This window comes from Bacillus rossius, assembly GCF_032445375.1.
Source record: "Bacillus rossius redtenbacheri isolate Brsri chromosome 9 unlocalized genomic scaffold, Brsri_v3 Brsri_v3_scf9_2, whole genome shotgun sequence".
Lineage (NCBI taxonomy): Eukaryota > Metazoa > Arthropoda > Insecta > Phasmatodea > Bacillidae > Bacillus > Bacillus rossius.
The window spans coordinates 35,326,252-35,340,684 of NW_026962013.1; the positions used below are offsets into that span (position 1 = coordinate 35,326,252).

The following is a 14,433-nucleotide window of genomic DNA, read 5'->3' on the forward strand; positions in this document are numbered from 1 at the left end:
ATACACTCAAAAGTTCATGCACATGTTTGGGTGATTACATGTAGCAAATATCACATAAATACATAAACTTACCTTAAATATTACACATTAAAAGCAGTATGAGGTAAAATAAAATAAATGCAAGATTGGATTCTTGCACAGTTTAAGCATTTAATATTTATGGTATGGCAGGATAATTGCATGTTACAAGTTAATATTTATTTGATTTAGCAATCATTTCAAAAACAAGAAAAATATTAACCTATTAATTTTTTTTCAACGAATTGGGCTTTGTGCAATTCAGACTTGTTAATAAATTAGTATTATCAGTTACGGAAGTATTTGTGGTGGCTGATTACTGCAATGAAATAACTTTTTTTTTATATAGATGATAAGAAGTTGGTACAGATTTCCTTTAACATTGAAGGTAGGGCAGGGTTAGTTACAGCATCGAGAATGTACAAACTTGACCACTAAGTTGTCTGCAACTGGCAGGATGATGAGGATAGAAGAATGAAACCACATGTGGGCGAATATCTGGAACTCCATATATGATGCCTGCTGTTGATTCTCTAATTCTCCAGGAAGCTGAAACTATTAGCATTGGCAACAATCTCACCAGTGTTGTCCTGAGTGCAGCAAGACGACAGGGCAGGCTTCACCTTCAGGTCGTGAAAACCGTACAATACGTACTGACTGACATTGAAGTACACATAGCTTATCTTAGTTACTCCTTAGTTCTGCTCTAAGAAAAGGGCAAAGACCTGATTGCACTATGGTTGTATCTGAACAACTAATATATGCGTGTTCTTGACTCATGTGTGGGATCACAAAAGACTCAAGGACCGCCCCATGCACAGTTGTCTTCATCAATGGGTAAATATGTAGTTGGGCGATATGTGTTAAAAAAAATTTTATAAAATCCGAAAATACTTTTATTCTATGTTCTTTAACTTCCTCTTTTCATTAAACCCGGCGGAGATAAGAAATTCCAAATACTTTAGGAGATATCGAATTTTTTAATTTTCATCACAATACCTGTGCATTCATGTCGGCATTCACAATTGTTTCTTGTTTACGAGTATGAAATTTTGTTTTTCTTGAGGCGTTCACCATTGTTTCTTGTTTACGAGTATCAATTTTTTTTATTGGAGAATGTTTTTTGTTATTTGGATATTGTTGCGCAAGTAATAAGTAAAAAAAAAAATTACGTGAGTTCCTACTGTTCATCCTTTGTCCTGGTTTGTTAGGTCAGGTCAGTTACATTATAAATACTTTAAAACTAAACAACCATTAAAATTAATTCATATTATTTTTAATGTTCGCTTAGTTTGAAAGTATTTATAATGTAACTGACCTACCTAATTGACCATTTTAATTAATTAGGCATTCACGAACACACTGCAAAATAAAAATTACGGTGGTCGAATGATTGCACAGGTCTTGTATTGCAAAATAAGAACAGCGATATCTCCTAAAGTATTTGTAATTTCTTATCCCCGCATAGCATAGAATAAAAGTATTTTCTGAATTAAAAATTTTTTTTTAACAAATATCGCCTAACTACATATTTACCCATCAATGTGATGCTCGAACAAGAAAGCTTACTTTTTGTAAAATTCTTTGTTTAAAATGGCTATCAACCAAGAAGAAGCAGTGCTAAGAGAAATATATTTAAGAAACTGTTACTGCTTGGAAGTTCTATGGATGACAAACATTAACAATGAAAAAGTATTTTGTTCTGAAATGACCGAAATGAAATGAGAAAAAGATATGAAAATCAAGTCAATTTCATTAAAAGCAAAGCTCAAAATATCTCAAATAAAACACTTCCATGGTATTTCAATACATATGCTTTAAAGATTGAATGTTTTCATGAATTAAAATATGATGAATAAGTTATGATAATGATACAGAAAATTTTGTAAATATGTCTCAATTACACTACTAAAAATTTATAAGTCTGAACTCAATGTGACTTGACTCTGTGTTCTTGTTATAATTGAATTTGGCTTGATCTCACTAAAAAAATTTTCAGATTCATCTATCTTTAGTCAAAAAATAGAAAATTATTTGTGAAGTACTTATATTATAGAATATTTCAAAGTTAGGTATGTATGTTTATTTATCTGTTCCTATCAAAAATGGTAACCGATATATTACTGTATGTTTTAGTTTTGCTGTGATAGCAGCTGGATGTGCCAGCTGCCCCAAGATTAAGTGCGAGCGGCCAGGTTGCGACTCGTACTTCTGCTACCATTGCAAAGCAGAATGGCATCCCAACCAGACGTGTGATGCAGCCCGCGCTCAACGCTCCCCCAACATTCGCTCATCATCGATCAGCTTCAGCCAAGACTCACAGCATCGTAAGTGTAGTTTTTTCACATTCTTCGTTAAGTACAGTTTTCATATTGCACCTGGACTCTTAAGATTACATAGCAAGATACAGCACTGTGAGTAAGTATTGATTTTGGCTACCATAATATCTAAAGCAGTTTATTAAAACACAGTCAAATCTCAGTTATAGAAACCTAAAGGGACCATAATTTTGTCACTTTGCAATAACGAGGTTTGCAATAACCAAACTATTACAAAATTTAATTATTTTTTGATGTGTTTAATAAATCAAATTAAAATTTAGTTAAATGTTGCACACTGTTATACTGTACGAAATGTACTGTTTTTAGGGATTGTACAGTACAATTTCAGATCATTTGGAAGAATAAAATTTCTAAGATGAAACAAAGCAATGGGTGGAAAAAATTAAAGAAATTTAACATTTGAACAGTATATTAAAAAAAAGTACATTACTATTGCATTTGTAATTGCAGGTGTTGTACCTAACAGCTCATCTTGCATCACACAAAATAACCTACGGTCTTCACTGATAGTTTTCAAATTTTTTCATAACTTAAGGGGGTGATAATTATATCCCCCCCTTTTTCCCCCCTTCCCATCCTTGCGCCTGGGTCCGCCACTGGCCAGAAGTATGAGAATGGGAGTGAAATAGTAGTGTACATTTAGAGCAGCTGAAATGAGATTTATCTGAAAAACCTTTTAACTCACTTTTACTTCTTAAGCTATTAATAGCAAAAACATTAGTGTCTATGGATCAGCTGGTATCAGAACTGGGATTGCATTGGCGAGAGGCAAGCAGGGCTTCACAGTTGTGAAGTTATGCCTCGGGGTAATGTAATGTTGTACTCGACCACAGTGAGAGGTTATCACATGTGTTGACACTTTGCAGGTGACGACATAAAGCCGTGCCCACGCTGCCAAGTGTTGATAGTGAAGATGGACGATGGCTCCTGTAACCACATGACGTGTGCGGTCTGTGGTGCAGAATTCTGCTGGCTGTGCATGAAGGAGATCAGCGATCTGCATTACCTCAGGTGTGATGGCGTTGTGTTACTTTGCTACTTACAAAGTTTAAACTAGGGTAGCTGTGAATCAGTAATGATTTAGGAATGCACCTAAACTTCAATCAAAGATATCAAGATGGTTCATTATTCAAAAAATTTGAACACCTGTAGGATATTTCATAATGTAATAGACAAAATTATTCAGTGACCAAGGATTCAACACGCCACTTTAAATGAGGCACATTTCATTTTATTAGTACATTTATGAAAGTAAAACTTAATCTATCTTTAGTTTTGTATTTTAGACATAAGAACATACTTAAGAAATGTGTGTCTGGACTTAATATTTGTGGTTTCAGTCCATCGGGATGTACATTCTGGGGAAAGAAGCCATGGTCTCGTAAGAAGAAGATCCTATGGCAGCTTGGGACGCTGGTTGGTGCGCCAGTTGGTATTGGCCTAGTGGCAGGCATAGCTGTTCCTGCTATGATCATTGGTACGTTGCATCGCCGTAAACATCTCGTAGCAGAGAAATACTTATGAAATGTATTTACTGTATTTACCCGAATGTAGAGGTCAAAGTTTTTATTCTTAAAAGCTGCTTACAAAAATACAAGTTAGCCTGGGATCGCACACAGATATAAAAAAGTAGACTTACACCTAAAGAAAAAAAAATTGTATAAATATTCTTTATTATTAACAGTATTAATTGAAATAATTATAATTGTTGACCATGTTTTTTTTAGTCACCTTTTTGTAATATATTGCAGTAGAAACAATATCCATATGCAAATATTTTATTCTCCATCAACATTAAAAAAAAAAAAAAAAGTGTAAACAGAACATTTGGTTGCATAAAAATGAATATGGCGAATAAAACAGGGTGTGTTTTAATATTTTACAGCTACCAAAAATTATGTAAGATAAGCAGGTTAAGCACTTTTTCTCCAACAACCCCCCCCCCCCCCCCCCCCCCCCCCCCCCTCCATACCCACCGGTTTTTGTGGTATCATCATGGAATGCACCCTATACATATCTATTTCTCATTTTGGTATTCTTTGTCTGTGTTACAAAATATTTCCCTTCTCAAATGTTGCATTAACTTTAATTGTATGGTAGACACATTGCGCTAATCAGAATTTGATGTAGGTTTATGAAAATCTAAAAATTCTTTGCCTGTTATGGGTTATTGTTTCAAAAAATGTGTCACATCTGCAGCTCGTGTTACAAAACAATAAAGAAACTCTGCAGAATAATATTTACAACCTTAAAGTTGTACATTATGCCAGAGTTATAACTATGCCAATATAAGGTCTATGATAAGAAAGTGTGGTGGTGAAGGACGTAGAAACATGATTGAATTTAGAAAAACTAGCAAGTAAAAGTCATTCTGGAATTTATGAAAATAAAAATAAAATTTTTGTTAATTGGAGGGATGTAAAAAAATAGGATTTGGCTTGCAATCAAGGTCATCATCTATTCAAACAGATATGGTAAAATTCTGAAAGTCCTGTGTAATATGAGGGACTTCAAAATATAGTGGTGTAAATAAAATATTTTGCATATTTTAGTTTGCCATACCAAATAATAATTCTAACATTTCAGATGTGAAATACATAACTAACTCAAAGCTGCAAAATTGTTGACTTTCACCTCTGTTACCTGAGGGGCACGCTTCCCCCCCCCCCCCCCCCCCCCCCCCCCCCTCCCTCTCCATATGCTAATGTATGTACCTAATTGCTATTGGATTATAGATAGTTTTTGTAAAATTACATTAATTGCTATTTGAATTGAGTAATGTATAATTAATAAACAAATTGAATGTTTTATTTTCACGCCAGTTTCATTTTTAAAACAGGAGATTACGGTTGTGTAAATTGTATTTTTCATGAAATCCCTTTTTTTTAAGTAGCATATTGCGGAAAAAAGATGACCCTTAATGTTCAATGATTCTAATTTCTCCAAAACAGTGTTATTTAATTGATAAATTATGTATATTTACAATTTAATTAATTATTTGTAATTAGCATGTCTTAACTATTCAGAACAAATAAACAAATCTGTTAAGTATTTTTTGCTTTTCAAAAATGTACTAACGTCATAATGTTAAAATGAGTAACAATAGCAGTTGCAAAATTAAAAACAAGTAAACTTTTATCAATTTTTTTGCATAAAATGTGGTACAAACTTCTTGCTAAATAAAAGACTTTCATTGAGTTTGATATTTTAAAGAGTTCATATTTGTCATTAGAGTTAAGTTTTGATTGAAAATGCAGATTCGTTTCATTATTTTAGTTGCATTTCAGTGCATTGTGTTGTATTAACTTGAATTTCAATGTTGTTTGTTGTATTTACATACTTTTAGGTGTTATTCCAGTTTTATCGCAATTCACCATGTAGTTTCTAAAATTAATGTACAGTTTCACTTTAGATAAGTCTCTCAAAAGGAGGTTGATTTGCTCTAGATTGGTGATGTTGTATGAAAGCAGAGAAGAGAGTCTATATATAATAAACTGTTTAGAGCATGTACAGCAAAGTTAAACTGCATACAGATTTTGTGTGTTCTCCAAGAGTTCATTATAGGTGTCATTTATAAGTATCGAAGAATATGTATGAGTCATCTTTGTATATTATTGAACAGGTATTCTATATGGTCTCGGTTTTGCTCTTTTGTTTACAGTAAACTATCATAAATAGAATCTATGGATTAGATCTATGCCAGTTCAAATTGGCTTTTGTTAAATGTATTACAGAATCTGCACTTCCGTAGGAGCTGTAGATGATTTTTTACCGATTGAACAAATATAGATATTTTTCAGGCCTGTGCAATTATTCAAAGTTTCGAATTTGAGTACAAGTAGTTCATTATTCGTATTTTATTTGACTTCAAAAACTAACACTTTTTAAAATAACAGATATTTTACATCACATACCTCGTTTGTTGTACACCAATGTTCACTGTTGAGGTTAAGTCAAATGTGCTATATAAATAACCAGTTAGATGTTTTAATTGGCCTGCATTATCAAAATTATACTCAGCATTTTAAGCACTTAACAATACCGTAATTCTAAGTTATTTCACTACTGACATTGAAAAAACAGTATAGGAAGAAAATTGGGTGGACAATTCAAAATGTAGAATATGTCTGACATTTGAAATTTGAAAATAAACTGTTATTTGTATTCACTTTGTCACACATACCATGGAAAAACAACACAAAACACGTACTTCTTTGTAATGACCATTCATAAAAAGTAAACGCTATAGTTGAAACTGAATATAACTCAATAGTCACAATTTATCTACCACCATGCGACACTGTACCATCTTACTTGCTGTCTATGTAACTTTAATAATGAAACAGACATTACTTAACAGACACTACTTAAAAACAAAACAAACATAAATAATGGTTCTCGATTTCAGAGAAAATTAGCAGAAAATGTGTTCGTAATGTTGGTGAACTAAACTACAGTTTACCTGGCTGTCGTTAACTAAAACATGTGAATAACATTGGGCTTAAACATGTAAATATGAGCTTATTTAATCAAAATTTTTGAATAAAATTTCACATTGTTAAAAAAATGTGTTGGATTTTTTTGGTAATTTGCGGTTTGTAAATATTTTGAAGCTTCATATGAGTAGCTGGTTCTGGGAAATAGGCAAATGAAAACCTTAGGGAAAGTTTCATTAGAAAAAAATATGTATATTTAAGAAACATTTTGCATATAATTATTGTAGCTGACTTGACCTAGCTGACTTTTCACTTAAGTGTTATTTGTCTAATTTTCCAGAAGCCACTACACTACATATTTACCTTGTTATTTTTACTATGTATTTTTTACGTGTTGTGGATAAAAAAATAATAATGGAATTCCAATTGTAATCCCTAGTATTCAAATTCAATATTAGTATTCAAGAATAATTTTTTATTCAATATCTGTTTTTTATTCAAACTAAAAAAAATTATATTATTACAAGTTTGATTAATTCTCTTGCATTATTATTTTTGGAAAATTGCAAAATTAACAAAATTTATTTAAATGTGCACAAAAAAAAATATTTTTTGCATTAACTTGCCTTCATACCAAAAACCATGGCGAGAACAAAGAAAATATTGATGCAAATTACGTTAACAAGTAATTGCGAACAAAGCAGCAACAAGCAACCATTAAAAACATAAAAATGTAAATACACAACCAAACAGGTAAAATTAATGCCTAGGGGATTATTCACTTTAAAGCAAGCATATTATTAGAATAACTTAGAAAGAATGAAATAATGTAAATTACAATCATAAAATATACAGCAAACACAGGAATACTTCTTGAAATAAATAAAAAGATGTTATTTAAACATTGGAAAACTAACCATAGTACCTTTGAATATATATACTGTATAGAAGTCGCCAGCCCAGGTTAAAATTTCTAATACGGTTTTGAGGTAGTTGGTTAATTCACCGCCGCAATCGCCACCATCTCTAGGGCATCGACTTGTGGTGGTCCCTAGCGGACAAGTGTCCAACTCTTCAAACACCCCTTCCCACTCCTGTTGAACGACTTTGAGCTGCAGTGAATGATGGATGAGGGGAGCGGGGAATGACAGCGGGCGACAGCGCTGCGCTCTAACGTGCAAATAACAACCTAAGACGATACAGGATGTTACGGCAGCGCACTGCAGCGGTGAAGTTCCCAAGCTGCTCATCATACGCTTCTGAAAAACGTAGAGTAAATCCTATCCACTCGCGACTTCTATACAGTATATATATTCAAAGATAGTACTGAATATAAGACAACATAATAAAATAATTAACTAAAACAAATAAAAAGTGGGAAAGAGTAATCTCGGTTGCTACAAAGTGAAATATTTTTTACTGATCTGAAATTATATTCTTTATAGAGAAGTCCTTGAAAGTGAGGTACTTCATAATGAATATTATATTCTTCTGTTACTGAAGTCTAATTTTTAACTTTTCATAAACACCATAATATAATCATTTCAGAGCACTTCCGATAGGTAGAGACAGTTTCTATAATAATGTCTCCTTGGGTGTGCATATGCACTATATATATAGTGTTAATGTTTATTTAGTTATCATTTTTGTTTTGAAAAATCTTTCAGTACTCAGCTTTCCAGATTGTAAATGCTGAATAAAGCCAAGTACAGTCAATTCTCAGTTAGCAGCACCCATACAATAACATTTAAGGTTTAATTAATTTTATTCCTAAAAAATTACAGCTAAAACAGTATAAATACAAATTCAATAATTAAAAAATGTATGCTTTTGAACAGACATCAAATATGTGGGTTTTATTGTCACTGTGCTAAATTTATGTACAATTCATGAAAAATAATTTAAAAACATTAATTAAAAACTGCAGCTAAATGGCTAGTATTGAGTCTCTTCGATAGACTCCGGTGCCATTTCAAACTTCGGCCCTGGTTTTTTCTTTTATTTTGTTTCAGCAATATTTTGTAACTCTAATTAGAGTTCAGTTTATTTGTTCTGTATTTATTTATTTATGTATTTATTTATTTATATACAAATTTTATTATTTAATTTTATATTTATCTATTCCCATTTTATTTGCCTGGTTTTAATTTTAACGTAATTCTCACCTCTGATTTAATTCTATTAACCATACAGTTAGCCTCCAGTTACAAGCCCTCTTGTTCTCTGCGGGATGTTCAGTGCTAGCTTTAGAATGTGCTTTTCTACAGGGTCATGCCTGCTTGCCCAACCGGATCCTGGCGTAGTGTGTACTTGATCATAAATATTTCCTTGCAGTTTTGTCTTGCTTATTCACTTCATTTTCTCCCTGGTGGCATATATGTGCCATCCACAAATCCAAGCAGTAGTAATGTAATTTTTCCGTGTTCATTTGATTTGATATTTATTACTCATCTTGCCCATTGCCCAATGGGTTCTTTAACATGAGTAGTGAGGTTCATTGTTGCTTGTGTTGAATTGCTGATCGAAATGTGTAATTATTCTTGTGATGTGTCACCATGAAATTGATTGAGGTATATTTATGGTCTTCAAAATGATAAAAATTCTTTTCGCCTGTTTTCTTCACCCGCCCACTATCTCTTGTAACTCACGAGAGAATATACTTTTTAACTATGATAATTTGTTTTAATTAATTGTGTATCTGCAACTTTGTTGCAGTACATTTCTGTTTAGTGGGCAGTGTAAAGTGTTTGGTTCTTTATAAAGATAAAATTCAAAGAATTTAAGTCCACCAAGGTGTGTGTCTGTCAGACTGATGGATGTGGGCCCATTTTTTGTATGCGAGCTTATTGGTTCGATCCCCACAGTTAATTTTCTACTTAAGCCAAGTCCATCCACATCATATGAACTGAAGACTTTGTCTCTGTGCTACCATTTCAACACCTAATACCTGGCTATAAATAAGTTATTGTTAACAAGCTCAGTTTTATAACTGGCTACCTTTTTCACCTTTAGAAGTTCGTCTTCATGTTAAAAGTCTAAAGATGGAATGATTGTCAATTTTTTAATTAATAATGTTAATTATTACCTTTTTGTAAAGATGATGGAGATCTCTATTAAATAAATTATTGTTCATGTACTTTTTTTAAATAAGCAATGAAACATCCATTATAAATATAACTACAGTGAGAGTTAAAATACTTTATTTGGCCTATATTATGTTTCATAAGTTTACAGATTATCTATGACTATATTATCTAAGGTATCACAAGTCAATGAACACAGGTAGTCTGAAGTTCAGTGTACCTTCTCAGTTTTCCCTCCTGGTGTTAACATAAACGAAGGTTTGTTTTTTATTTGGTTAGGTTATATTAGATTAGAACCAGTCTTATGGATAAAATTGGAGAGGAAACTCCAGCAATTATAGTAATGTATTCAAAATATAAAAAAATATACTCAAATAAGAAAAATACCTTGGTCATGCAAAAACATTTGGGCCCAGAGAAATATAATATATTCTATTGAATAATTAGGAAATATTTTATTATTTTGACATCTTTACTAGATTTTTATTGTAATGTACTACTATTTTGGAATATAAGCTTACTTTTTTTTTTACTGAAAGAATCATATTTTATTTGCCATTTTACATTAGCTTCTTGCTCTATGCTTGTTAATATACTTTTTTTGTAAATACAACTGGGTAGCAAGTTATATTGTGTATAACTTGTTACAATAGTTCTGATCTAAAAAGAATTTAAGGTCAATGTATGAATTCGTAATCTTTGTGTGTGACGTGAACATTGTGTACTATAAATTAGGTAGGTAGTTTGTAATTATTGCAGATGTTGTAATATTAAACTGGAAATGTGTCATATCTGGGGGGGGGGGAGGGGGGGGGGGAGGATTCAGCTGGTGATGCCAGTATCTGCCTGAATATGTCAGTTTGTTTTTCCGAATTTAGCCATTTTATTAAAAGTAATGTGATATTAAGAATTTTTTGTCATAAAGTATTTAAGTATTTAGTTCCTCTGCTCATTTATTCTTTTTAGTTCTTCTGTAAACAAAAAGTTAGTATTTTAGTAATTACTGTAATAACCGTTCACTTAATTACAACACCTACTTCAGGTAATAGGATATTTTTTTTTGTCTAATATTAAAACTGAGATTATTATTTTTTTTTTTTTCATAGTAGGGAGAGAAACTAATAATGTAGTAAAATATAATATTTTCTAAGTTGACTATGGTGTGAGTAATTTATTTTATTTTCAGGTATTCCTGTTTGGGTTGGGAGGAAATTGTACTCTCGCTACGAATTTGCCAACAAGCACAAACGAAACTTAGCCATTGCGGGTGGAGTCACAGCTTCTGTGAGTACTGTCATCCACCAGTGTAGTGCATGTTTAACTGCTGTGTGTAATTGTATGTATATATTAATGTATTGGAAAATTTAGCATAATGGTATTATAGTGCATGTGCTGCATGATTTATATAATTTATGCTCTGCAGGGTTAGTATAACCATACGTTGTGCGATATAAGACACAGTAAATGATGAAGGTCGTTTAGATTACCGCAGAAAGAAGCTACATGTTTACAAACACAACATTTTTTGTTAAAAGACTATTGATGATTATGTATCTGTATGTACCGTGACCTTTGTGTAAGAACACACATTTTGGATAGTATTTATCACACCGTTACTTCATTATATCTGATGTATTAATTAGTTGGTCGTATGGAGCCAGTAAGAGGATAGTTTTACATTTTTGACTATAATAAATATGAAATTGTGTGAGATTTTAGTGGCACAATTTTCTTTTAACATAGTCGACTTTTAGTGAGATTAACGTTTTTAGAGTTAAAAACAACATACTTTGGAGTTTAAAACAGAAATAATATTTGACGTAAATAACTATTACTATAGTAGTTTTATTTCATTAATCTAGAGTTTTATGTTTGCTATGGCAATGCACATGTTTAACAACGATGACACAAAATTTTGTACACATATTTAATTAAAATAACTATGAAACAAATCCGCGAAAACTGTAAATGCTAACAAAAAAAAATGAAATATTAAAATGAAATATTTAAGTAACAGTACATAGAAAAAAAAGAAATTTTTACTGACAAAATAGTTTATTTAACAAATACATTATCTGTTCAGTGGTTGCTTGCCCTTTGATGTCATTGATTTATACAGTAGTTCAAAAGTCTTGCAGATTTTAATGAAAAACACTGCATTTTGGTCGTAATCATAAACTTCGGTGTGAGTTTTTGTGGAGTGGGGAGAAAATTGCATGTCTCTGCAAGTGTATGTAATCAACTCGCTGGTTTATTATGAGGATTTTTTTCCGTAGCTCAGAAAATATAATATTGAAGAAAAAATATAATGGAAAAGGGACTGAGATATTAAGGCTAATTAAATTTAAGGAAGGGTTAAAGTAAGAGTGGCTTTCATATTGCATAGTGAATCTTTCTGGGTCAGAATTTTTCTGTTCAGTGATTTGGTGTTGTAATTAATCTTTTTTTACGGTTAGATCAAAAAAGGTTTTTCCTCCTCACAATCATTTGACTTGCAAACAGCTGTCAACACAGTTGATTGGCAATCACTTTAATTTTCCAGTCCATTATTTGTTGAATGGAAGTTGTTGAGTAGGACTTTGAAACTAGTGCCAAAGTGGTGCAGTCACTTGGAGAGTGGAGCCTTTGTGTTAGTCCACATGGCAGTATGACTAGGCTGAGAAGCACTTTCTTGTTTCAGACACAGTGATTATTTAATTTGATAACCAAGCTTTACCCCTTACTGTGTAATAACATGGTAAGAGACGTTCATTTGTGCGCAGTTTGCTGCTGTGGAACTTTCAACAGCAACGAAACAGAAGTACTGATCCTACTTACTTAACCTGGCAATCATAAAACTTGAAATTCATGTCAACATCAAAATCTGCCCTTATTTACTAGGACTCTCTCACATGGATTAATTTCCTTTAGTCTTGCATTTGCCAAAGATCTTTCACTTGATCATGCACTATGTCCTCTAATTAATATGCACTTGCTTTTTTAACAGTACTTGTTTTACTTAGTACGTATATGCGAGTTACAAGTAGATCTGCTTGTATTTATCTTGCTTGTACACATTACAAGCATATGTGATCAAAATAGATTTTGGAAAGGTAACTCATGTCATGGCTTTTAAATATGGTTTTAAAACTTGCATTAAAAATATTTTATTTATTTATTTTTTTAAAATATTTTCTGCAATTTATTTTATTTTAATGCTAGTTATCGAGTTTTTGTTCTCTCACAGGCTGTAGTGGTGTACTGTACACCACTTTTTGTCAATTATCATAACTTGGTGGTAGAAATTTCACTTAACAATTTCATACAGTAGTACAAAATATCTACGGTGGTGCAAGGCTGGCAGCCTGCAAACTGTTGTTTTATGCTTACCTCACGCCACTTCTATTGAACTCTATTCACATACTGATACAAAAAATGGCTTTGGCCTGATTTTAACACCTTGTATTCAGAGCATCGTGTATCTAAAATTTCAGAACAAAATGAATTTCATAGGTCAAACAACTATCTGCTCCAGCTAAATTTACTTAAAAAAAACAACTGGAATCAGTATGGCAAGTTAGCGTTGTGGGCAAAAAACTTTGATTTGGTTGTACATGCATTTTTTGGATGTGCTATTTTCTTGTTAATGAAAAAGATTCAACCATGATCCTTTCAAATTTAAAACTTTTAGTTGGAAAAAAAAGAAAGAAAAACTTAAACTTTGGAAGTACCCACTATTGTGAGTGCTTTATCTTGTTTCTTTATACCTAATATATTTTTATAGTTTTTGTTTGAGCTAGCCTACAAATACTTTAAATATTTGTTAAAATTATTAAACCTAAAATCAATCTAATTAAATCTTTTTAAATTCGATAAGGTATGGTTTTATCTCATTTTAACATATAATAGGATTAAAAACTATTATGTGTTATTATTTTGCCATTTAAGATGTCATTTAAGATGTCATTTTAACTTTATCATCCAGGATGTTCTTGATTTGTGTAGGCATATAATCGTAGGTTTACATGTGTGAAGGGTAGTGTCGAAAAGTGTTGTATTGGCACATCAGCTGAAAATGTGTAGGAAATACTTTTCTAAGTACCCCTGGATACAGACAGCTATTATATTGTATCATTTTGGTCATCATTGATGAGTATTTATTTTTTTGGTCTTCCCATGCACAGTCATTCGTGTGAGTCATTTTGTTGTTATATTTTGTTTAAATAAATTTGGACATCATTTTTATGGTGACTTTTGTTTTGACAGATCATTAAGGGTGTTTAATGAAAGATAAATAAAATAACTTACGTTGCAGACTGATTTCAAAATATATTCTCTCAGGCTCGGTCTCCCTCACCATGTTCACTATTTCTTTTTCTTGTCATTACTATTAATAAGCGGATTTTCCTGCGAATTTATTTTGATAGCTATCTTACACTTGTTGCGTCACAATTTTTTGTACCAATTAGTTTAATAAGTTTTATTTTCGAGTTACAAAAGGTGACGCAAATTTTAATTATTGGATACTTGTGTGAATTTTTAATGTATTAGATAATTTTTAGTCAATATCTGTTG

The 14,433-nt window shown here is 31.8% G+C and overlaps 1 protein-coding gene across 4 annotated transcripts in view; it reads left to right on the forward strand.

Moving 5' to 3' along the window:
* The window catches only part of LOC134543176 (E3 ubiquitin-protein ligase RNF19A-like), a 254,720-nt gene that overhangs the window by 188,975 nt on the left and 51,312 nt on the right, over positions 1-14,433 (forward strand). For all 4 annotated transcript variants that reach the window (XM_063388062.1, XM_063388064.1, XM_063388063.1 and 1 more), the window contains 4 exons: positions 2,155-2,345; positions 3,227-3,371; positions 3,701-3,837; positions 11,066-11,163. In XM_063388062.1, coding sequence (XP_063244132.1) covers positions 2,155-2,345; positions 3,227-3,371; positions 3,701-3,837; positions 11,066-11,163 — 571 coding nt within the window. The remainder of the gene's footprint in view (positions 1-2,154; positions 2,346-3,226; positions 3,372-3,700; positions 3,838-11,065; positions 11,164-14,433) is intronic.